Here is a 27380-nt window from a genome sequence, read left to right on the forward strand (position 1 = left end):
CCATTAATGTACATAATAATTCAATAAAGGATATTTTATTTTTATTTTTATTTTTTTAAAAAACGGTACCAAATTTACAAATCACATTTTTTTATAAATAAATACCTTGATACAGAACGCATTAAATAACCTTTCGAGAATGTTTTAAAATACTATGATGTAGAAAAATTACAGTACAAAAAGTACAAATACATGCTTCATTCCATTTTCTATTTCCGTTTATAACCAATTTGAGACACGAGCTTGACTTGCTTTTTATAGTCTATATACATACTAAGTTATTTAAATCAAGAGAAGTAAGTAAATGATTTATTTATTATTCATTTCGGCAGAATTTCCACAAGATTTTAAATCCATAACAGCCTAGAACGTACGTCATCCTAAACTTATTGCACGTAGGTAATAATATGTTATGCATCGATGACGCTCTACACTCCATAGTTATTATTCGTACTACGCACTACGCAGTTTATCAACGTAGACTTCATTAATTGAAGTCATGAAATGAATGAGATGTCGATTTTTGACTAACACTTCTTGCTATTTAGATTTGGTTATCGCAAAATTGGTTTTGGGAAAATAACTAAATTCGCTATTTATTAAAATTAATTGCATGGTCATTGAGATAATATTGCTACGTATGGAGGAGACACCACGAACAAAATCTGTGCGCCATTTTTTTGCTCTAACTAAGTTTTAAAAATTATTATTTAGTTGGGTACTTAACGATGAAAGTTATTCCTTTGTACTTTTCCGTATTATTTGTATTATTTGTGCAATATCGTAACACACACGAAGGCATGTTTGATGCGTTTCACTTTAAAACCATTAAAAAATACCGCTCAACATACGTCACATGACGTATGTTGAGTGGAACATAAGTGATGTAGGCGGTGTCGTCTCCTATTAATATTATCTCAATGTGCATGGTATGGTTTTTATTCATGCGTTTATGTACAACTAGCTGTGCTCCGCGGTTTTACTCGCATTGCTCGGCTCCTGTTAGTCTTAGCGTGATGATATATAACCTATAGACTTCCTCGATAAATGGGCTATCTAACACCGAAAGAATTTTTCAAATCGGACCAGTAGTTCCTGAGATTAGCGCGTTCAAACAAACAAACTTTTCAGCTTTATAATATTAGTATAGATTTACAAAAATGTACAGAAAAATACTATTCGAGCAGGTATACAAAAATACATATAAATATATCATTTGGCTATCCGTATACTACTAATGATTCAATTTATTTTCGGCTTTCATCATACCTTATAGACCGGGAGATACTGACACAAAATTTCGAGTCATTTGTAACAGGATGGCGGTTCTACAGGGGTCTTAGTACGCAATGACAAAAAGAAAAATGATGGTATGAACGCTGGTACCGGTGGGTTAGTCGCGTGGGCGTTAGTCGAACTCGTCGGAAAAATAGCGAAAGTCAAACGATTTGTAACACAAAAATTTTAGAATTTACCGATAGCCCATAAAAAAGAAGTAGGCGGTAGTGTCATGCCATACTTTTCCGGTATGACTTACAGCCCGCCATACCGACGTGAATGTGTTGATTTAAAAAAAACAATTATTCAACCATTTGTACCAAGCTAACTTTTGCACAGGTAACCATCGTCGTGCAGCCATTTACGAAAATCGCCATGCCATACTTTTCAGACGATTCCAAATGGTCGCCATACCGCCGAAAATCTGCAAAATTTTTTTATTTCGCCTATCTTTTTGTACCAGTATTGCATTTGGCTTTTTGGAGAGTATTTGATAAAATGTGACCATTATTATATTTGCCATACTTCTAGTAGGGGGAAAAAGTGCTGTCATACTTGAAAAATAAATTTATTATTAATTTATATAAGTGAAGATTTCCAACACCTAGATCTTTGAAATTTTCTATTTATATTCGTTGATCCTCAAACTTACAGGAAAAATAAGTGCCATACTGTTACAAATCGTTTGACTTTCGCTATTTTCCGACGAGTTCGACTAACGCCCACGCGACTAAGCCGCCGGTACCAGCGTTCACGCCATCATTTTTCTTTTTGTCATTGCGTACTAAGAACCCTGTAGAACCGCCATCCTGTTACAAATGACTCGAAATTTTGTGTCAGTATCTCCCGGTCTATTAATAAACAAAAAATCTGAATTTATAGATAGTAGGTATTATTAAAATATAGAAGCAACGTCCTAATAAATATTATTGTATAGGTCATGATCGTAGCAGGGAATAAATTTTTCCATTCGCCATTTATACTTGTGAACAGATTGGATATGAATAGAAAATAAATTGTAATGACGGTTGTTAAATATGTTTATGTTGCTGTATCAAGGAATTCATACACTAGTTAATTGCCCTTACTTGGTTTCCTTTGGGAAAGGTATTATTTTAATGCAAAATAAAACAATTTTTAGTCAACAAATGGGATAGAGCCACAGAAAGTCTGTAATCGGGTAATGTAAATATTTGAAGTACATATTAATCAGTGTTATATTAAACCAGCTGCTCCACGCGGTTTCACCCCCGTGGCTCCACCCCTATTGGTCGTAGCGTGATGATATATAGCCTATAACCTTCCTCAATAAATGGGCTATCTAACACCGAAAGAATTTTTCAAATCAGACCAGTAGTTCCCGAGATTAGCGCGTTCAAACAAACAAACAAACTTTTCAGCTTTATAATCTTCTTATATATAAAAATGAATCGCAAAATGTGTTGGTAAGCGCATAACTCGAGAACGGCTGAACCGATTTCGATAATTCTTTTTTTATTATATTCCTTGAAGTACGAGGATGGTTTTTATGTAGAGAAAACGTAAATATGTACCACGGGCGAAGCCGGGGCGGACCGCTAGTATTAGTATAGATTTAACACAATAAACATGAAAATGCGTTTAATAATGAAAGGGATATTATTAAGTTTATTAAAAAATACAATCTGGGAAATACCTATTTGTTTTATTTTCAATGTAACGACGCAGCTTTCTTACCTTTTGATATTATTCTGAGGTAAAGAAAAGCTAATAAAGCAATTACAGTATCTTGTTCGTATAATATGAATAAGCTCATTTAAATTAAATAAATACTAATAATTCAATAGAAAAGGAGAAAGATAGATCAAATCAAGGGATATGATTATGTTAGGGTAGGTTTAAATCGCGAATGTAATAAACAATATTAGAATGAAATCTAAGTTTTGCTAGTAAGTAATCCATACTAATACGTGCTAATACTATAGAGGTAAATTCGAAAGTAACTCTGTGTGTCTGTCTGTTACTTAATCACGCCTAAACTACTGAACCAATTTTCATGAAATTTGGTATGGAGATATTTTGATACCCGAGAAAGGACATAGGCTACTTTTTATCCCGGGAAAATGACGCAATCCCGGAAATCCCACGGGAACGGCAACTATGCGGGTTTTTCTTTTGACTGAGCGGGTGAAGCCGCGGGCGGAAAGCTAGTAATTAATATTTATGATTTGTAAGAATTTGAAACACGCTATAAAACCTCATTTAAATTAAAATAAACAGGACAACATGTAGACAACTAAAAAAATCAATTATTTTGTGGATATTCCCGTTTTTTTTAATTAATAGTACCTACACTTAAGAAAATGTAATACTGTGTTTTAATAAAACATAAATCAAAATATAAACATTAAAAAGCGGAACGTGGAATTTTTCGGTAAAAAAATCTGAACGTGTCACGTTTTGTTCACGCTAACGCAACTTCTTAACACGATTGTTTTGATTGGATAAGCGAGGGGCACGTGAAGTCCCTAATTACTTCATTAATTGACTTGAACTTGTAGAGTCGCAACGAACAATGATTTCAATTTGTTGGCAGTTCGCGATCAAAATCTACGATAGGTGCGAGTGGTTAAGCTATTTTGGAGGAGTGTAAAATGTATACAACAGATAGAAAGTTTTTTTTTCATTTGTGACAGAGTAAGCAAAGAAGCAGGTTCGCCTTCTATGTTAAATGGTCACCACACCAAACAACCGTCCAAGCATTGGTGGTGACTGGTGCCGTAGGCACTTTGACGGCCTTAAAATAAATCGGAATTAAAAATATGCACGCATTGTCCATATGCTATTAATATGATAACATTATTTATGCAATGAATAAATATACTTTACAAGCACGATGATAAAGCAATTTGATATTTATAGCAACGAGCTTGTTAGTGGTGCAGTTTGACCCATTTAAAATTAGTTTGCACACATCGACCTATTCATTCATCATTCACAGAGTGGGGAGGGGTCCAAGGCTCATACTATGACGTCACTGGGGGTTTAAAAATCATAGCCCCGCACCGTACAACAGCGACGGGCCCCTCTTGTGACCTACTAACCCAAAATGTTATTTTGTGACGTAGGCAGTACGGTAGTACCGTTAAGTGCTTGCACTAATAGCACGGCACACCTCTGGTAAGAGAGCAAAACTTGTTGGGTGCTCCCATGTTGGGTTTTCAATGGAAGGTGGTTCGTTGAAGAGCAACCTCGGTGCAGATGTATTGTGCACATACACACAGTTACTCAGTGTGTAGCTATTGCTACAACCTTCATCCGTTGGATTTCGAGGTATTTTATTACGTTAAAAGCCTAATGCAGGGATGATTCAATTTTTTTGTACAAAAGTATGTTACGTTATACAAATTCAAACTTAATAATTGGTAAATCAGATAATAGTATTTGAACTATCTGTTCTTCTAGACCCGCTTTATAGAAAGTTACAGAAATACAGTTCAGCAAATTCACCGGGATCAATAAATTACAAAAATAGATTTAGCTGCAACTATTTTTGAGATATCTTCCAAAGCAGACATTTAAAGCTTTTTGAATACATACTATTTAATAATGTCAATCTAAGTAGCTTTTATGCTATAGTAAAAACGAAATTAATTACATACATATTTTGCTTAAGTCTGGCACGATTCGTTAAGTATTCTGGAGGGAACTATGTCGTCTATTTTTATTTTGTTGTGGACCGTTTAAATGTGTATTAGCAGTGGAACTGAAATAAATCGATTCTTATAAATCTTTCGAGATTGAATGTAATGGTTTATTTAATCTTTAATTAAGAGTGTAGTCTGTGGGTGTGTAGATCAATTTATTTATAAGGAATTTGATTAATTGTATTTGTTTGAAATATGGCATAAAACAAAAGGAGTTATGCCTTAGTCATTTTAAGTTTAAAAGATTGAGTTTAGAATTTATTTTTCATAGCATATTTTCAATTTCGCATTATGCACAACATTTTTACTGCAATCGATGAAGAATGCATCGCATGGATCAGAAATATATATATATATAAAAAAAAAAAAAAACAAAAAAGGTGTATTGCATCGGTTAAATGCTTATAATAAAACCTAGACTTATTTTTCAGTTTCTGATATTATTAAGAAAACATAAGAAGTAAATATTTAAGTAAATTCAAATACATAAAAAACTTTTATGGATGAATAATTTTCTGTATTATCTTAATATATTTATAATGGTGAATATAATTTTTACTGTGCTAAGTTCATGAGCCTCCATTATACATTATAATTCAGCCCCATTTACATAACTCTTTATAGAGTAAGAGAGCTGTTTTTGTTTACCGTCAATATATTATAGGAAAGCTGGATGCATACTAAGCAGGGAATTTCATAGTTCAAATCGATAGGTTTTAGGGGTCATTCACATTTTACTCATAAGTATACTTGATGAAAACAAATTACCTTAATTAAAAACAGAATTGAAATTTTTCAGAACTACGCTAGGGCTTAATTCCTTCGTTACAGGTAAGATGTGATTGTATCATTTTCACCTAATTATAATACAACTATATAAACTTATCTGTAAAGAAATTTAAGAGCAGTTAAACTTATAGACATTATTCGATCGATAATAGAGCACATATGGCCCGTTGATGAGTGCGTCACTTGGCTGGTGTTTACTATTTATATAATATTTTGTAACGACGCCATAACTGTTGTGAACAAAACAATAGCCTGGGCGATAATAGATAGGAGTAATAGAGATTAACTATTGAGTATCTACTCACTCAATAGTTAATCTCTATCATTATATTATGTTTCCGGATTAAAGCTAAGAGGATAATAGGAAAGCCTCAATGGTTAATGATCTATCTATTTTGATAAGTTGTTAGTGGCAACATTTTCAAAAATCTAGTTTAATTATTCCATAGATGTTACGAAAATAGAAAGCATTTGATGATTACGTAAGAAACAGTAGCAATTTGGATACAAATAGTTGTTTTCTGCTCTAATAGCTTTTGCTAATCTCTCTGTAATGTACTATAATGGTATTCGGAGATCTAAAAATAGAAGAACCACATTATTTCAATAGCCATAAACTTACTTATTGTATAACTGAAATTTTAATCGATATGAAATAAAAAGATAGAGGTACATTAATTTAGGTACAAGTTAATTAATTGGGTCTAATGCATTGCTTTTTGGTGACCAATAAAGGTGTGTGAAAAGAGGGATAAAATCATAAATTTCAATCAGCTCATGTCTTTCGAAAGTCAAAGATAGAGAAAATTGGCGATGTAGTAGATAAACATTATTTGACGATTGTGAGTCGACTAAGAGTTCTAGAAAAATTGAAATTTAACAATTCTGAGAGCTTTAAACATTTACCAGTTATTTTATAATGTAGTAGTTATTACTTATTTTGCATAAGGTATATATACCTACTTACTTATACTATATAAATACATATTATGTATGTATAGTACCTAGTTAAGAATAGGCATCACCGAAAATATTCAAAATGCGTATGTACATAAGTTATTTCAAGCGACAAACTTCACCACAAAACCAAAGGATTTTAAATTTTAATGTAGCCATATTTGATCATAACCAGTGGTTTGTTTAAATATTTTACTATATTATGTTCATAATATTAATGCGCAAAAGTTGAAATTAATTAATTAACGCAGGGCGTTGCCATGATCCAACAATACAGTTGCAATTATATATTACTTATATGATTGAAAAAAAGTGTTTTATAATTATGTTATTTTGGCAATTTCGAAAGATTTTGAATTAGAAAACAGTATTATTTATTATCATGTGATAATTAAGGATATTATTACTTAATTTATTTATTATTTAATATGAGAACGTTTAATCATTACTCAATAATTAACAATAATGAAATAAACTAAATGCAGATTGATAAAAAAAGTTTTTAAGAAAAAAAAAGTCGTTCGATGAAAATATTTTCAACAAGCAATATATTTTGTTTAATTAAGAAGTAAGTAGAACTTGTAGACTTTTCTATTATTTTACAATGAATACGTCATAAAATATCTTAAGTGGTGGTATTACTTCGATATTACTTGTAACTTTTAAATAAGTTATAGTTAATAGAAAGTAGTTTTTTCATTTTATAGGAGACAAAGGTTTTAAATAAAATGTTGTAAATATTCATTATCATTTTTTATTTTCATATGAAACCTAATATTACAATAAAAATCTTATGCTAAAATTGTTAATATTTAATCTATCTACATATATCTTAAATTAATTTAGTATGTTGTAGTGATTTGAATCAGAAATTATTCAGAAGAAATCTTATTTCTAAAGCTAATCTCTTACAACGTTTACAATCATCGATTTCAGATTTTCACAATATCACGATCACCCTGGTTATTTCTTGCAGTTACAATATATAATTACTGTCATTATTATATAATTATGTATTTTAAGTGTTTAGAAAGTACTGAATAGTGTGAACAATACAATAGAAACTATGAAAACATGTGGTGTATTGAATTTGTAAATTTCTCTAATCTATGAAAAGACAAATTATCCTGAATGCATGGTAGAAGATAATTTTCCTTATCTAGTAGGTATACATTAAAATTGTCAATATGTGGAAAGGCACTATTCCTGACTTACACATAACTAACGTATAGTTATAGCCCAGATTTCGATCCATACATAAATTTATCCAATTAACAGACAATTAAAAATCAATGAATACAATTTTTACAATCTCGATTGCCACGTATGGCTTGCGTTGATATTAGAGCCGAAAAATACATAAAATATGAAGTAAGAATTTGTGGCAGCTATTTTCCAATCGGTCCAGTCTTATAGATTTTATCTTAATTAGACGATTTCACACAAGTACAGCCTACAAAATGTTTGTACTCGTACTCGCTGAAACTTGGTCCTTGGTGACTTCTTTACTTAGGCTTCTTAACAACTTGTCTTTCTACTGATATGATAAAGTCGTGCTAGCACTTTAAGACTATATCTCTATACATTAACAGTCTTGATCTCCATTCTAGGTCTTGGATCCACATATCGATGGTTAACCTTTTTATCGGTTGAGTCCCATGGATGCGCAGCAAACAGTGTGACGGGGAACTCTTTGGGTTGGTAGGCCAGATAATCCTCGAACGTACGTGTAGGTGATCGGTGGCCTCAGGATGCGTTTTGGCTGAGATTGCTTCTTTGGTTGGCGATGACGTTCAGTCGGAGAACAAGATTGTGATCGGCTCGATAGATTAAGATGTTGAAATACACGTCTAAGAGACACTGTTGATCTGTGTCGTCGGCGACGTTCAGATTCTTCGCTGCCGGAGTCGCTAGTTGAGCACGATGAGGGATCATCACTGCGACCGGCGTCGTAAGACATACTTTCGTTGCTGCTCGAGCTTTCCATGGAGTCTTCCTCGGTGCGGCGAGAGAGCCGCCGGCTCAAAGCCTTCAGTAAGCGGGATCCACGAGGCGCTGTAATTGGTTCAGACATTTCTTCAACTGGTGGACACACGACAATTTTAGGAGCCATGGACTCACGACGAGTTTTCGGTGCTTGTTGGCGTACTTTGACCGGTAGATCACCGGAAAACTTCTCACTGCTTTCAAAGTTTCCTCCCAATTTGTTTTTCATAAGTTCGTTAAATTTAACACAAGTAAAGCAAAACAATTTGTTTTAATTGTTTAAAACGAATGTTAAGTAGAAATTGAATAGTATACTTTTAGTAAACTTTTACGGTGTACGAAGGTTATGTTAGAGCGAAGGGTTCGTTCACAAGAACAAGTCGTAAACTGTTGGTTGTAGGGCGGGCTTAGTGCTTATATAGACAAATTCGCGCATGCGTTATTATAGCTGGGCAGGTTATGCATCTTCTCACGTACATCAACACTTGTCGCAGCCAGGTACAATTTCTATATATAAAATGTAGTACTTATGAAGTATTTTAATTTTGATTTTTTCAGAAATGACTAATAAATTTTTGCGAAATAGCTATATACTGCGAATCGTAGGTATATTATTTACTGTACACAAATTTTCCAGCCTTGAAAATGCCATAAATGAAAATTTGCTGTGAGCAATTTTATCACGCCTAATAATGCAACATACGCAACTGCTATAATATTTCAAATTGCTATTGAATAACGGATAGGATCAATTATTTATTAAATATTAGTTTTTTAGATAAGTAGAAATATTTATATAAATAATGTTTTATGTATCATTCAAAGATACATTTTTTTTTGTTTTATTAATTTTCTTGTTAAAGGTTTATTTTTAATAGGCAGCTGCAATAAAATCAAGCATGATAGTTAACAAGTGATATTTAAAGGTTAAGTAACTGGTGAATTCAAGTTTTATAAACTTCTATCGCTGAAGCAATCACTGAAGTAATAAACTTACGGAATGATAGCTGCATTTTCTTGTTTGTTCTACGGTATTAAGATTGTGATGAGAGTTTAAGAATCAATCACCTTTTCAATTCTATTACATTATATTATAAAGTTTTAAAACATATTTTTATAAATATCTATTTTTTCTAATATATATACAAATTAAAAACAAAAATAAATTCAGATTTTTTTTATATTTCAGTTATTTACACTTACAACAAATGATCAGGAAAACCGTATAAAAACGAAAATATTTACAATGTAAAGATGTTCAGATAAACTTTTTTCAATCTATATATATAAAACTCAAAGGTGACTGATATAGTGATCTATCAACGCACAGCCCAAACCACTGGACGTATCGGGCTGAAATTTGGCATGCAGGTAGATGTTAGGACGTAGGCATCCGCTAAGAAAGGATTTCCCGAAATTCTTGCTAGAACGGGGAAAAACGGGGATGCACGTACAAAGTCGTGGGCGGCAGCTAGTATAATCTATACTTATAATAAATCTGTAGAGAGGCCAATTCTGTACATGAAATATATTTAAAAAAAAACTATGAAGGGGTGATAAGGGATCGCTACTGATGCCAAAAATGCAATCAGTAAAATTTTTGTCTGTCTTTCTGTCTGTCTGTCTGTCTGTCTGTATATTCGTTATAGAAACAAAAACTACACGACGGATTTTAACCAAATTTGGCACAATTATTCTTCATACTCCTGGGCAGGTTATAGTAAAAGAATCATGTAAATCGGTGTAGAAACACCAAAGTTATACATGAAATACGCTATAAGTCATCGCGCGTGAATACAGAATCATGCAGCCATAAGGATTATTTTTGTGTATCAGTTGCCGCGTTCGACGCGCTTCGCGGCGGGAGCAGTAAAAAGGCGTTGTCATGGCATCACGTGTGAACGGCTGAACCGATTTCGATAATTCTTTTCTATTATATTCCTTGAAGTACGAGGATGGTTTTTATGTAGAGAAAACGTAAATATGTACCACGGGCGAAGCCGGGGCGGACCGCTAGTATATAATAATTGTCAAAGCTTGAGTACCTATGTCCTACTTTCCAATATGTTTTTTCGTATGGGGATTTTTACCTAAACGAAGCGGTGTCGCTGCAATTAATCAATAACTATGAAGCTTATTCAGTGGCTTTGAACATGCATAAATGAAGCCTCACAAGTCTCTTTATGGTGTAGGAGCGTAAGTGCAACGTATATTACTCTTTTGTGTCTGTGACTTACTCGAACGTATCGCGTGATTCTTGACACGTGTTTCACAGAGATCTTTTATCTCGAACCTTCTGTTTGACACGTGATTGCTAATAGATCGCGATCCCGTGACAATTGTTTCCTTTGCATTGAACATGCTTTGAGTGGGGTAAACAAATTTTCCACTAGCGTATATGAAACTCCGATAAATTGTGGAGTTATCAAGAAGTTTCACAAAAGTGTCAACACCGTTGTTCCTAAAATAGCATGATTGTGCAAAACGTGCTTTTCTTTTAATTGTGTGACGTTTAAACGGGAAGGTGTATTTTTAGATCATGTTTTGTTTTCAGTTTTTAACTTGATAAACAAAATGTGATCTTTTTGTCACGTTACTTATTTCTGAGTATTAGCACAGAATAATAACTAGTAGCTAGTTAGTATTAGTTGAGTTAATATAGGATTGTAGTACATCGATTCTGAAGCTTTTAACAAAAAAAAAAGTAGGTACCTGTATACATTTTTGAAGTGAAACTTCGTAAGGCACGTTGAGAGTAAAATTTCAAGGTCGCGTCATGGCAATACCGTCACGTCATGGAGTAAGGCGACGATTTCAATATCTTTGAATCTTGCCAAAGAAGTTTCCCTTCTGATAAGCTCTTTTTTTAAATATGTGGATCAATTAAGCGATAGGCTTATCTAAGTATTAACTATTAATATGCATACACATGCATCTTTTGACAATATTTTACCTTGGGTTATGATAATTTTTTTAACATCACAACCTACAGAACAGCTGTATATAAGCTGACACCTTCATTATTTATTTATTTTTTTATTTACACTTTATTGTGCTGGCATACAAATAAATCCTTAAAATTAAAACTTATAACTAGTCCAGCACAGAAGGCGGCCTTATCACTTAAGAGTGATCTCTTCCAGGCTTCTTCATTATTTTAAAGAAGTAAACAAAAACAGTACTTTCTACGCCTTATTTACTACCTTGTATTTGATACGCACCTCAGTACCATATGCGTACGGTTAGTCGATCACACTAATAATCTAATATTGTCCATTTCATTTCATTTGAGAGCTTATGTTCTCGACACTTATTCGACATGTATTGAATTAGATTAATCATGTCACCGATTACATAACAAAGCCTATTGCGCTGTGTCAAGTTCATTAGTGAGTATTTTGATAATGACAGTTTGGACTAACATAACATACCTAGCTGCGTACAGTTTTATGTGTATTATGTAACAGTGGACAATCCTGATAATGCTCTCATATGAACATTACGTCATATCGCCACTGGGGTGTATTGTCTAATGTAAATTGCATTAGTTTACAGTATCGAGTTATGAAACTGATTGAAGCTTTCAGTTATGTAGTAACATCAAACCAAAGTTTTGTATTTAAAACTTTACTTCTTATCTTTATATAATAAAAACATTTTTTTTGTTTTTAAAATATTTGTTTAATTTATTATGATTATTTAAGTCATGTTTAGTTAAATTCTATAATATGTGTTAAATGATCGTTGCTTTCATTATGGACTAACAAAAATAGAAATCAAAAATGATTTTGTGTAAAACACAAAAGTGTTAGGTACTACACAATAAGATATTTCTAAGTAGGAATGTTAAAAAAAGCTCAAAAAATGATGCGCTCATCAATGCCATACAAATAGGGTAAGAATAAGATTACGTAGTTTGATAGTCAGTAATTATTACTGACGTACTAACATTAGTTTTCCGAATAATATTTTCCTTATGGTAACAAAGACAATTTAAATATGGAGTTAACAATTGCAAAATCGAGTATCGATAGCAATCAGTTTGATTGTATAAATTCATGATCGGCTTTACAAAGCAATTTAAAATTCCAAACATGAACTATTGTTGAAGAATTTACTGACCTGGCACGCGCTGTTTGCAATTCTTGGCCTAAAACTGAATACCCATGAGCATATTGATTGAGATTTTTGAATCTATACTATCTATACTAATATTATAAAGCTGAAGAGTTTGTTTGTTTGAACGCACTTATCTCAAGAACTATACTTATCAGATTTGAAAAATTCTTTCGGTGTTGGATAGCCAGCCCATTTATCGATGAAGGCCTAGGATAATAGGCTATATATCATCACTGTAAAACCACGGAACACAGCTAGTTCTATATTAAATAACAGAAGTGAAAACGACAAATTATATCTATGTTGTATGTATGCAAAATATTGCGCCACATTTGTTTTTTAAGTTTTAACTTTATGTTAGAACAAGTGTTGTGATGTGTGAAAAATTAAACTATTTTAAATTCGTTTTTTTACATTAATTATAGAGATTAAACCTCTGATATCAGTGAATTATAAATTATAATACAAATTATATAATTATCTATTCAGTAGATATTATCTTTTCCCTAATACGTTATACACACAGTAAATTAAGGACATAATTATTATAACCAAAGTGGTGGCTAGTGTGAATTAATCTACAATATGAATATTTAAAAATATTTTATATTTCATTATTATAAGTAGTTTTATTCATGACGCAATGCCGGAAAACAAAGTAAGAGAAAAAATGGTAACAATAGCGTGTGACAAATACAATTCAAACCTAATTGTGTCAAGATATATGTATGATATGTAAATAGAGCATTGGAAAAAAACATTCTTCTTAGGGCGATGCTAATGATAATGTACTAGTTATTAATACAAAATATTGCTTATTTATTAAATACTTTACGAGATGTTATGACACAAATATATTTAATCTTCTAATTCTAATAGGTATATCAAAAATATTGATTTAATTACTGAAGATGTTTGGATAAAATAATGTTTGTCATAATTAATGGTGAAATTTACAACTTCAACAACAACAATTCATTCGTATAACAACTTATTAAGTTCCACCATGTATGTATACGAACAACCTAATTAATAGTACCTAGTTGTTGTTTGATAACTATCATTAAAAATACAATTTTTTCTTGTATATGTCTCCTATATTTGCTTTATATTTGGCAATAACAGAAAAAAATAACATAAAATAAAATATTGTTAAATCGAACCTGTCTTTTTAGGAGTCGGTTAAACAATCAGGATGTGTATATTACTTTTGTACAAAAGATTTTGAACATCAACAACACAGAAGAAAAAAATTAGTAGTCGTTTCAATTGTATCAATATGGAGCTTCCGTAATTTGTCATATGACATATTTGTCACCATACAGAGCTTATTGTATTTTGAAGTTCAAGGCTTGATTTTGCGTATATATAATATGAAGCAACTCTAGCATCATCATAAACTCACGGACAAGTTCAACAATGTTCTACAAATTGGTAAGCCATATTAATATAATGTTTGTGTTTTAGTTCCATGAAATTCTCTTACTCAACTACTTGTATAATCAACTGCGTCTGAACAATGAGTGAAATAATTAACAATGCCCAGTTAATTAAACGATAATTAATGTCTTAATTAGAAAGATTTTATATTGTATCTAGGTATGGTGACAGATGAATGACGTTAAGTGCAGCGTTGAACTCTTTTTATTGGATTCTTTTGTGCTTTTTATGCAGTTATATATTTATATATTATATTTGCCTTAATTTTGTATTCACAGATTAAAGAAGACAAATAATTCTTGAAAACACTTATAAAATATCTGTGGTATTTGGTACGTACCACTTAAGTGCAAAATGGTGATTTTTGGGTATGAGCGTTTGAAAGTTTTCACGGTTGCTACCCTGTTGCTACAGATCGGAATAAACACTTGAGTTAAACAAATTTATGATATTTAAATGTCTATTATGTTCAAGTTTTGAACACTTACAAAAAAAATAAAAAAAATGTTCTAGTTCAAGAGTAATTGTTACTTAACATGTTTGTACCAAAAGAAAAAATGTGAAAATGATGTGAAAATGTCTAAAACGTGTGTACTTAAGTGGATTAGAGCATATTTATTTGTACTCTTAATTAGTATTTATTCCTATTTTTACCTTAATGGAAAGGATTTTTCTTCTTTTTTTTCGACGGAGACATAAACAGACATTAAAAAACAAATATTATGGGGAAACGTCTTCCATACAAATAGATTTAACCATATATAAAAACAAAAACGAATAGGACTGTGATTTGCCACAAATAAGTACTCATAAAAAAGCCAGGAAATATTGTGATTTTCGTGCAATATGCAATTCTCTGATACTCTCTCTACAAAGTAAAATCCTAAAAGTAGTGTGTGTGTATGTGTGTGGTTCAGAAGTCACGGTAGTTCGCTTGCCTGCCGTGCTAGATGCTGCGGGATCGATCCCATCAACCGACATGTACCAATGTGTCTTTTTCGGATGCATAAGTAAATTCTCTAATAACCAGAGATACATCTTCTATAACAAGAAAACATCATCATTTCTAATAACAGGAAAACATCGTGATGGCAACCGAGATTTTGGTCTGAAATCACCAACCAGCAGTGAGCAAGCGTGGTGATTACTGCTCATGTCTTCTCCTTGTGAGAAGATGTCTTTACCCTGCAAATAGTTACGAGCTGGATCCAGTCAAATAAAATTTGTTTGTAAAACGTACCACTACAACATTCATTCATAGTCGTCATCACTGTCCTTAAAGTCATAAGATTGTTTCTAGTCGGACCATGAGACAATGATTTGAAATAATCATCATAAATTGGATCACTTATTGGCAGGAGATCTAAGATATCTTTGAATTTCAGAGCATCGATATTGATAGGCTCATTAGAGGCCAATGGCAAAGCCACTTCGGAGAATTCTATCTTTTCTCAGTTCTCTTAAACCAGAAATACAGAAACTCTTCATTTTCACTCAAAGAGTATTTAAAATCTACGTCATTAGACTTTTCATACATCAACCAGAAAATACAGTTCTAACCAAATGTAGTTTTGTCTGTTGCAGTATTTCTTTTGATAAAATGAGTAGGTAGTCAATAGTTTCGAAAATGGAAAGAAGTCAGATTCATTAATTAATTTTACATCATGGCGATTGCTGGTCATTTTCATTTATCTCGGGGAACGGAGATGGTGCTGTTTCTTTTTTGAATGAATCTTTCAATATCTGCTTAACAGGCAAGATATTATACCGTTTTTGACCTGGAAAACACTGAATATAAAATAAGCTACTCTACTTCTTCTGCCAAACGGTTAATAAAATGCCATAAGCATGATGCGATTTTATCCGCACCTCTTTGAGCTATTCACTTTGCGGATTTTTAAATTGAAAGTCCAAAGTTTCTTTTATAAAAGGCTACAGATGCAGTTAAATTTGGAATCTGTAAACAAACAGCTTTTATCTTTTAGTTTCATAGTGAAATGTTGCCTTATGCTCCGATTTTTCTAAATCTATTCTAATCTGACATGAAAGAATGAATTTGAAGAGACAAAGAATCAAACCTTGTGCGTGTAGGTATCGTTATTTGGCTTTTTAAACGTTTACCAATCTAACCAAATCGATTTAAAGATTGGTAAACGTTTCTGAACACACTAAGTCTAAGAGATCTTGCATCACATGCATGTTTCTTTATAGATAATAGGCTTGAGACCTAATGTCTGAAGATTTAAATTATGTGCCAAATAACGTTATATTTAAGTAAGGGAGAACTCAGAGAAGACCTGTTAAGTTCACAAATAATTTTATTTGATTTGGTACAAATAAGTTAAGTGATGATAATAATTATTCAAGTTTGGTCTAATTATGTTAAGTGCTCTTACGTTGTAAATGGCCGTTCGTTGATTGAGTATTCGTTTTACAAGTCTATGTTAAGTTATATTAATATATTTGTATCAAATAAAAATATTTTTTTTTGTACTTAAGTGGTTTTGATACAACCTATTTAAGGTATTTCTACTATCAATAGGCTTATGTGACATAGACCAAACGAAAGAGGACGTTTTTATCAGTATAGATGGCCAAAAAACAAAAAATGGCCATTTTTGCACTTACGAGGTATATACCAAACACCACAGATATATAATTATAATTGTTTCCCAAGGTATTTTTTGTTAGAATATGACTTTAAATTAAATCTATCTGCCTCTGATGTGCCATTTACGTAAGCGTTTCTTGCTTTTACAATATTATTTACCTATTAAAGATATTAAAAACTCATTTATAAAATAAGAAATAGTTTTATTACCGATTGCACTTGGTATTATTTAAAGCTAATTTTATTTTGTGTCTAAAAGTTGATTATAAGTACATGTTTTTTCAGTTTGCCCTCTTCGCTCTGTTCGCCATGGCTGCGGCGGCACCGAACCCTGCTCCATCCCCACAACTGATCACATACACAGCTGGCCTCGACTACTTGTACCCCGGTTCAGTGCCCTCCGTCATCTCGCCGTATAGCGCCCTCTCTCCCTATGCGTACGCAGGGTACCCGAACTATTACGTGCGTTAACTTATACCGACCTGTATCTAAGTATGTACTACAATAATGTTGAGATGTTTCTATAATACTGTTGACTAATATTTACTTATGAGCAATAAATAAATCATTTAACCAAAGTTTGGTTTCATTATCTTTCTATACGCTTTTTTGTTCATTGTACAAGCAGACTAACAAGCTATTACCTGACAAGTCAATACAATGATTCACGTATCTTCTAAAAATAGTTGACATTTTTTATAAATGGTATTATAAAATTGTATGATTGCAGTAATTACTGGTCTATGTTCGGTGCAAAATAATAGCTTCCTTAGTGACCAATATCATACCAACTTGTACCTGATAATATTTAAATATACATTATTTTTGTTGTTCATTTCCTATTTTTCTGCACAAAGAAGATGAATTTAAGACTGAATAAAAAATGAGATAACCATACATTTGAAACAAATTAAATCTATTATTTACAGTAGTTTTTCGTCCGAAGAAAAACTTTATTTACATACATAAATTTACAATAATGTTATACAATTCGCATATGAATAGCTCTTGTGAAACGTAGTTACAATTCGCTACATACTCAATTTGCAACACGAGTAACTTCCAAAAAGCGTAAACGGAACTCATTGTGTTGTGAAACAGTCAATTAATCAGTAAATGAATATACGAATTCAATCATATTATGTAGAGAAGCGTTTTTAAAAATGAAATTGAAAAAAAAAACGTTTCTCATCATTAGCCCTAAACGGCAGCAGTTGTGTTTACAATGATCTCGAAACTATTTCTAGGCCAATTTCCAGAAAGTAAATTCAATGATCGTTTGTTGACAACATGTTTAACCACGAAAATTACATATTCTAATAATTTTAAAATAATGAAGAGCGCTTGACAGGAAAACATAGCGGCGAAACTATTGAAATTTCAGTCTTACGACATACAGTATTTGTGAAGCTTCTAAGGTTTGAAACTAATAATCGTCGCGTCAAACATGTAGCCACTATAAAAATAATGATACATAGCTATATTCGTCGCGGGTCTGTTTATAATTCTGAGCATTTCAATATGGAACAAAGGCTACCTAATTGTTGATGTAGTACTCGTCTCGCTACGTTTTTCTGTGCTCATAATTTACATTGATTCCCAATGAGATCTTTTGTAGTTTTTTTTCTTGTTTGTTACGATTCATTTCAAGGACACGGTTGAAGTATAAATGTTACTAAAATCATAAAAATAAAGCAGTATCATTGTGAAACCAGAGGGCAGAAGGACTGCTACCACTACTCAAATAAAAATTATAAACAAAAATAAAAATGTTCGCTAAATTGGTAAGTAATTGTTTTATTATATTTGATCATTTGTGTTTTAGAGTTTCCACTTTTAATTGAAATCAAATTGAAGGACATTACTTAACTGATATTATTATAATTGAAATTGTAAGTAAACTTTAGTGAAAAAACTTCAAACACTGCCTGTGTTTGAAGTTTTTTTCACCAAAGTTTCCTAATTAACATGGTTTCAATTTAAATAGGACTTAAATGTTATTAAATATTTTAGATCTTAATTTATGTTTGTCTTAAGCCAATCCTTTTTCAGTCCTAGGAAAATCCAATTGTGTTTTTTGTTTTCTTTTATCTATATAATGTAGTATTTGTTATATTTTGGTAGCATGTATAGAGTCAATAGGTAGATAAATATTTGGACTATGATGGACTTTTAAAGTGGGATTTTCGTGACTTAAAGTGTATTGCTATGTTTATGATTAATTGTCATATTATAATGTCGTGAGAAAATCTATTCTAAGTAAATTTATTTCACAAATCAACTTGTTGTGTTTTTATTTTTGTATCACCTGGATTCATATTTGAATTTGAATCAATTTCAGATCATCCTCTTCGCCGTGTTGGCTTTCGCCATGGCTAGACCGCAGTTATATTCCGGGTATGGATACAACGGCTACTCAGCTGGCTACCCCGGCTACTACGGCGGCTACTCTGGCTACGCAAGCCCGTTGGCTTACAGCGGCTATGGAGCCTATGCGGGTTCTCCTTACAGCTACGGTTACGGTTATTATTAAAGGATAGAGTTAAGCCAATAAATAAATGTTACAGTACAATTCAAACTTAATGGCGGCGGCAAACATCGTACGATCCGATGCGCAGAAAACAATTGTAGATATTTATAGCGGGACGTTCCGCACTCGCACCTGCATCTAACTTACGAACCGCCATTAAGTTTGAATCGAACTGTATATGGTATGATTGTAAACTATGCAATAGTGTATCGAATGAGGTTTTAAAGTGTTGTAAAAATTTGCCCGGATATTATTATATTGTGATATGTTTGTGTGTTGTTTTATTGAAGTCACCTTTTTAAAATAGTAAATGATCGATAATTATTAATATGCTTTTATTAGCTCTACCTGTATGATTGTATGTAAACGACTCCTTTAGACTCGATTTTGCCCAATTTATTCAAACAGATTTTATTGAACTTTGTCATTTATGAAGGATCGGTGACAATACAATAATTTCATGAGTTTAAGCGTGTTTTAAAGTTTTTTTTACTTAATAAATTAATTATTTAGTAAAAGTTTTACCAAAAAACAAATCAAACAACGAATATGGAAATATGATTTTTTAAATAAACAGAGTTAATTCTCATAAGCGTTAAAGCATTGTCTAATTATACGCTTCTAAATCACCTAATAGGCAACAAGGACAGAGTGTATAATTTACTTTGGTATTATTTTCGTGAGTAGGTATAGTTTGTTTAGTCCCTTCCATATCACATTGAACAATAATATCTTTGGTTTTATATGGTAACTACAGATATATCATTTCATAGAAATTGTGTTTTATAATCAGATCATTTCACAAAAATAGTTTAGATTTAGACGAAAAAGTCGAGTATAGATCGAAATTCAAGTTAATTTTATAGTATTATTGTAATTAACGATACGTATACTATCATTAACAATATCGTTGTTAGTTGGTATTGGACTGTATAAATAAACGAAGGCTCTGCTTTATAATATCTAATCGCTCTACCGTAACAAACTTATCTATACTTACAAACTATACATTGCAACAACTGGATGGGGGTAATCAAGTGGATGTGATCTACACGGATTTCGAAAAAGCATTCGATCGTGTAGATCACATCATACTTCTTAAAAAACTATATGCTATCGGTATACGAGGTGATCTATATCGATGGATCTGTTCTTATATCAGTAAAAGAATGCAGGCTGTAGTGATTGGAGGAGCTAAAAGTAACTTCGTAAATATCTTATCTGGAGTTCCGCAGGGCTCAATACTTGGACCTCTTTTGTACAACGCTTATCTGTTTGATATTTTCACCTGTTTTATCCACTCTAAATATCTAATGTATGCGGATGATAAAAAAATCTATCTTGCTGTTGAATCTATTAATGATTGTAAAAATATTCAAAGCGACCTTACTAATTTAGAAGCCTATTATAGAAAAAATAGAATTACTGTCAATATTAAAAAATGTCAAAAAATATCAATTACTAGAAAAAAGGCACCCATTTCATTCACATATACATTAAATGACGATCCAATAAAAGAAGTCAACTGGGTGAAAGATCTTGGTGTAATTATCGATCAAAAATTAAGTATGACACAGCATATGGACGTAGTCGTGAATAAGGCGCTTAAACAACTTGGGTTTATCAAACGCACTTGTAAAAGTTTCAAAAATATTAGTTGTATCAAAGTTTTGTATTCTACATTTGTCAGGAGTATACTCGATTATGCCTCAAATATTTGGTCTCCATATTACGCTAAACACGTAAATAGAATAGAATCTATCCAAAAAAGGTTTTTAAGGTTTTTGTGTTTTAAAGCTAAACACTGCTTCAACACATATACGGATGTTTGCTTATATTTTAAATTAGAACCATTACAACTTAGACGTATTAAAAATGACTTATTATTTCTTCATGCTTTATGCAATGGAAGAATTGATTCTTCGGAACTCCTAGAACTGGTGTATTTCAACACCCCTCAGTTTAGAACTCGTCACACAGCATTATTTTACACTCCTAATTCTAGTAGTAATTACGCAAAGAATCGAATTATGTGTAGAATTTCTCATATATACAATAAAGACTATAGAGAACTAGATGTTTTCCTTTTATCAAATTTATAAAAGAAATTAACAAAATTCACATACAATTCGGCTTTAGTACTAACATGCAAGTCCAGACACATTCACATCACACTAACACTCACACACACATACACACACGCACACAAAGGGAGATTTCAGATTTAACTGTTTAATTATTCATTAACCTTTCTTAAGATATAATTCACCAAAACATGTAATACACTCTTTTCTGATAATATGTCATTTAAAAAATTAACTTAACTAAGTAGTAATCTTAATTGGCTCTTAGTTCTGTACTAATATATTAAAAATTGTTACTTATTGTAATGCTGTATGATTACAAAGAAATAAATAAAATAAAATAAAATAAAATAATGATTAAAAATATCGCAAATTGTAATTTATTTAGTTATATCTTGTCGTACCATTATTGTGTTAAAAAAATTCATTGCGAGTGTAAAATGTTTCTGGAATGTTAAAAGCATTCATTGCAAATTCATAGCAAACATTGTATTATGTTCTTGTGCTTTAAGTATTGTATGTGTAGGTATATTGCGTATTTATGATAATAATGTTTCATGTTATTCATAAATAATTTCACGAATTCATATATTAATAAAGAGTTTAGTAGTGCTAAATTTAAAACTTATGTAAAAAATGTGTTAGTATAGAGAGCTTATTACAGCGTTAAAGAATATATGGAAGACTCCGTCCGCCCCGGCTTCGCCCGTGGTACATATTTTGCAATAAAAGGTAGCCTATGTCCTTTCTCGGGTATCAAAATATCTCCATACCAAATTTCATGCAAATTGGTTCAGTAGTTTAGGCGTGATTGAGTAACAGACAGACAGACAGACAGAGTTACTTTCGCATTTATAATATTAGTATGGATAATGGAGGGTTGTCGCGTAAGAACCACAGGACAGTTCCTTGGCATATTATATAATTAAATAAAAGTTACATATTATGTAAAATTGAATTGTAATATTGACATGATTTTAAAAGAGCAACAATGGAGTGTCTTGCCGGTTCTTCTCCATAAATACTGTTTTCCTATGGTAAATGTTTGTGGTAAATGTTAAAAATATGTAATGACGATTCGAAAATGCTTCTAAAAGAAGTCTTATTAAATAAATAAATGTTTGAGTTTGAGTTTGAATAGGCCGATTTCTGTTTCGTTGATTTAAAGTTTTATCGGACTTATGTAATATGCCAAAATTGAACTGAAATTACAAAGCATACTTTTTAATTCAGTTAAAGCATTCATGGGATACATTTTAGGTATTTAGATGAAAATCATACAATGTAGAATTATTGTCACATCGCAGGTTTATTAAATCCCTGGAGGAATGCGTCAAACAATAAAGCTCGTCACACACGGTGAAGATACTATAATATTTTATCTTAAGATGCTGTAATATTTTATATTACAGTATCTTTAGGTATCCGGTATCAGCGTTCTGACCATCATTTTTCTTTTTGTCATTGCATCATCTTAAGATACTACATTATATATATATACTACATTATATGATATACTTAATATAAAATATCTTCACCGTGTGTGACGCGCTTTAAACGTATTTCAATAATAACAAATAGTACGAAATAAGAAAACTTCACTTTTTAAAATAATATGACGATCTAAAATTGGGAACACAATACCAATAATTTATTCGCGTAAAATCCTTTTTAAAATAAGGACAAGTTCGTATACATTATTATAACGTACTCAGCTTATTTTAATAACACATCTTAAATAGATTGAAAGGAAATTGTATAACTAGATCCAGTTATGTTCGTGACAAGATTTTCCTTGGCTAGTAAAAATTAATTTTCTTTGTATTTATCTACGCTATTGTATTTTATTTTAATAAGATTCTATTAAAATGAAGTTTCGCACATACACGTGTAGTGAATTTTGTATGAATATGAAAGAAAGAGTACACATTTGCATTTGCATGTAAAATATCATCATAATACATTTTTGTGTATTTTAATTCAAGTTCCAAAGGTGGTAATAAAATGGTACTAGTAAGTAACAAAAGTTATAAATCGCATTTAACGATTACTAAGTATAAGGAATTACATTATCAATTTTGATAGCCTTACATGATGTTTAAGTTGAAGTAAATCATATTGTATTGATTTTTATATTGTTATCAATGTTGATTTTAAGCTGAGATCTAAACAAGTTTTAGTTATTGATTGGATGAAAGCCTCTTAAAGAGCGCTTATTTCACTACATAACGCTATAGCGTTATAGTATATATATTATATAGTCTACTAGCTTTCCGCCCGCGGCTTCGCCCGCGTTTTCAAAGAAAAACCCGTTCCCGTTGGATTTCCGGGATAAAACCTATCCTCGGGTATCAAAATATCTCCATACCAATTTCATGCAAATTGGTTCAGTAGTTTAGGCGTGATTGAGTAACAGACAGACAGACAGAGTTACTTTCGCATTTATAATATTAGTAGGGATACTATGATAACTTTAAAATTGAAAGCCTTTTATCTTAAAATTACCTTTCAAATTACCTTACCTTTTTACTGAGAAGAAACAAAAGAACATTATAAAAACTAACATTTTCTTTATATGATTTTGTCGATGATAATTTTTTACGCGATGTGAAGTGAAGAAATAATAGAGATACAGCAATTAGAGACCATATACGTTAGTATCACTTCTAAGCAATTGAATATATGTATTACGATAATTAATCTTACACGCGAACAAATATTGTATATTTATGTGTATTAAATATTTATGATTTGCTTTTTACTTTATTCTTCGTCCTGTGTTATAATCAATGTGCGGACGTTATTGATTGCTTTAGAATAATATTTAAATAGAGATTGGCTAGTCGACCTAGCCATGTTAAGAACATTATGTTTGAATGATCCGTTGTAATGTGAATTATTCAAAAATTACCCATTTAACTGTATTATTGATGTGGCGGTTAAATAAGATTTCTATCATTTTTATGATTCATTTTGTAATATGATTATGTCCATAAGTTCGTCTTGTTCGTCCCCAAAAATTGCAGCATCTCAAGCAAAAAAAGCAAATTACACATTTATTTTATTAAACAATTAAAAATTATTATTTTAGCTAAAAATTAAAGAGGTATGAATAAAAATATTAATATGACACTTTAATTTAAATTAGATTACTATATCAATAGCCAGGGATGATGTGTTTTCAATGAACAACTGCTATAATGGAATATACCCGAATTGACTCTATAAAATACTTTATTATTTTAAATTTTGTAACATTACGTGCAATTTTTAAATATTTCAAATATGTAGAGAATTCATTAGGTCACCCATGGGTTAAGTTGGATTAAAATTTTAGAAAAAAAATTAAAACAAATCATACTAAGTGAAAATGAAAGAAAAGTTCGAGCGTGTAGGTATATTGTATGTAAATTATATGTTGTATTATATGTTATATGGTATAGGTACATATGAGATCCGGGTTTTTGTATAATATTTATATCATAAACGGCTTTGGTTACAATATGTGATATGACTAGATATTTGTATTGTCCGGATAGAAAAAATAGCAAGTTAAATTTTTAAGGTCTCGTGTGTACGTGTGTGTAGCACGCACGTGAATCATTTTGTGGAAGGTGTTCGTCGCCGAACATGAGTTTTCTAAATATTAGGGATAGTAGAAGAACTTTGTTCTGTGTAACTTAGTAACAGTCTGAAAACATTGAAGGTGATAAGATATTTCACAAAAAAGATGTCGCTGCGAACGCAAGAGTGCGTAGCGTATATGGATAAATTAACGTTTGCTTTTATTATTCGTTTCCACTCTTGTATTATTTATTAATTTCAGGAATCTTTGTGATCAATTGGAGTAAGGTAAAAGTTAAATATGCGCCGATGTGTACATATCGTTTATATTTGCAAGATTAATTTCAATTTCCCTCTACAGAACCCTTCGCGATTGATTCTTGCAAATTAAAACCGCCTAATGCGGATACAATTATTTACATAGTTATTTGTTAGTACATCGAATAGATAATGGCTCTGAAGATCAAGGACGGTTATCACAAGTGAGTGAGGCGTGGTCAAGCATGATCTATATAAAGTAAAGCAATCGATTCATAACCATCACTTGAGAAATCTCATCTGAACGATAATACAAAATGTTCTTCAGAATCGTAAGTATTATTTTATATATATTTCATACTTACAAAGGGTGCATTTGTCTTATTATACGTTTCTTTTATCACGCCCATGGTGATACGGTCTTGTTACAAGAAAGGATATTTTTTACATAACTACTTATTCCATAAATTATTATAATTTTTACATGTTGTTTATGCCATACCTTGTTAGGATGGCGCGTAAAACATTAAATAACATTTAAAACACCATAATATGTTAGCAGTTAGACTAAAGACGTTAACACACTACACTATTAACATGCAATTGCGATGATTTGGATTTTCTGAATTGTATTTGGCGACTTTACTTGCTAACCCTCTAAATATTCCGGCCCTATTAAATATTAGGTTAGTTATTGAAATAACTAACGTCCGATTTAAGATAGCAATGACTGATGACCATTTTCTATATTCAAATAAAAAATTCAGGGTTTGACGGTCAAAATAGTCATATAAAATACGATGATAAATTTTAATTTACGCATTGTTGAGAATATTTGTGATTGGAAAACTTAAATCTTTTTATTTTCTGTACAACTTCAATTCAATAAAAATTCTTCAGATAATTGATTTGAGCATCCAATATTTGCATAATATTACACCGGAGATTCACATATGGATTATATTGAACTTTGAAAGTCCTTGTAAAGTCATTCTTAATAGATAATTTTAGATGTAGGCAAATAAGGATTAAATCTCGAGTACTTGATGCCTTTTATTCGACTGTCCGATTGCCCTTCAGACTTCGTCACGTATAAATAAACATCAATTTCTCTCGAATATATTCTTGGATATACACTTTATTTGTATTTACACAACCAACGTGATACAAGAAAAAGTCAAGTTTGTTTATAAAATATATTAAAGTGTATTAACAACTTTATAAAATCTTTCTAAAAATGTATTTTATTAGGTAAACTCAAACCCGACTGCCCAAATAACATGATCAGAAATTGAAACATCATTTTAAAATTACAAGTATTATATAAAATAAATTACATTTTATTTGAATTGAATAAAACACATCTTGCAACATCTTTACCATCAAAGAGTGTTGATAGATTAAGTTATTCTTCATGTTACATAATAAAATTTACTGGTTCGTTATAGCAAACGATTAAAAAATAATAAGTGGTATCTATAGATGTACTTATATTTATTAGGTATTTCAATCTTCAAACAACGCAACAGAGGCTTAATATATTCGTTCACTTTGCAGCTCGCTTTCTTCGCTCTCGTGGCGGTGGCGTTCGCCAACCCCAAGCCCGACCCCCAGGTCGTGGCTTACACCGCTCCTGCCGTGGTCCCTGCTGCGTACTACACACCTGGCTTCGTCCCTACAGCCTATGCCGCTCCTGTACCCTACGCATACAACTACTTCATCAAATAATTCCGCATCAAGCGTCTTATATCCCCACGACAGCCGCTTCACTACCCATTTTAGCACACTAATACAAGTTGTATTTTTGTTAAATGTTTTGTTTCCACAAAATCGACCCAAGCGCGATAATTGACTTCGTTGTGCCAAAAGTATTACATAATAAATTTATAGAGTAATTATTTTGTGCTTTTATTTAAGACTCCCATATTTGATATAACATATTGCTTGGTTTTAATTTAAAGATACGAGAAAATCCTTAAAAAAAGAATAGGTAGGTATCAAAGTAAACACTAATAGTATAACTAAAACACAAAAGTAAACACTAAAGAAGAAGTGAACTGAATATTTTACATAAGTAA

General features: G+C 31.5%; 2 protein-coding genes and 3 long non-coding RNA genes across 5 annotated transcripts in view; 4 read left to right on the forward strand and 1 right to left on the reverse strand.

Annotated features, from left to right (window-relative positions):
• The first annotated feature begins 586 nt into the window (after positions 1–586).
• Positions 587–27380, forward strand: part of LOC149484046 (uncharacterized) — a 130502-nt gene continuing 103708 nt past the window's right edge. Inside the window, exon 1 of the long non-coding RNA XR_016316381.1 lies at positions 587–693. This is a non-coding gene — a long non-coding RNA (uncharacterized LOC149484046). The remainder of the gene's footprint in view (positions 694–27380) is intronic.
• LOC149484047 (uncharacterized) lies at positions 7456–9093 on the reverse strand. The gene has a single exon (XM_089701545.1). It carries the CDS (start codon positions 8923–8925, stop codon positions 8353–8355), a length of 573 nt encoding a protein of 190 aa, XP_089557671.1. The 5' UTR covers positions 8926–9093; the 3' UTR covers positions 7456–8352.
• LOC149484048 (uncharacterized) lies at positions 14222–17444 on the forward strand. The gene is made up of 2 exons (XR_016316344.1): positions 14222–14249; positions 17152–17444. It is a non-coding gene; the product is annotated as an uncharacterized LOC149484048 (long non-coding RNA).
• Positions 18498–19666, forward strand: LOC149484049 (uncharacterized). The gene is made up of 2 exons (XR_016316449.1): positions 18498–18650; positions 19208–19666. It is a non-coding gene; the product is annotated as an uncharacterized LOC149484049 (long non-coding RNA).
• LOC149484050 (uncharacterized) lies at positions 25575–27200 on the forward strand. The gene is made up of 2 exons (XM_089702052.1): positions 25575–25634; positions 26860–27200. The coding sequence occupies exons 1-2, from the start codon at positions 25620–25622 to the stop codon at positions 27028–27030; spliced, it is 186 nt and encodes a 61-aa protein (XP_089558178.1). The 5' UTR covers positions 25575–25619; the 3' UTR covers positions 27031–27200.

The sequence above is a fragment of the Colias philodice genome, chromosome 12 (genome assembly GCF_061535455.1).
Source record: "Colias philodice isolate Cphi_HAF_F1 chromosome 12, ilColPhil1 Martin Lab GWU primary, whole genome shotgun sequence".
NCBI lineage: Eukaryota > Metazoa > Arthropoda > Insecta > Lepidoptera > Pieridae > Colias > Colias philodice.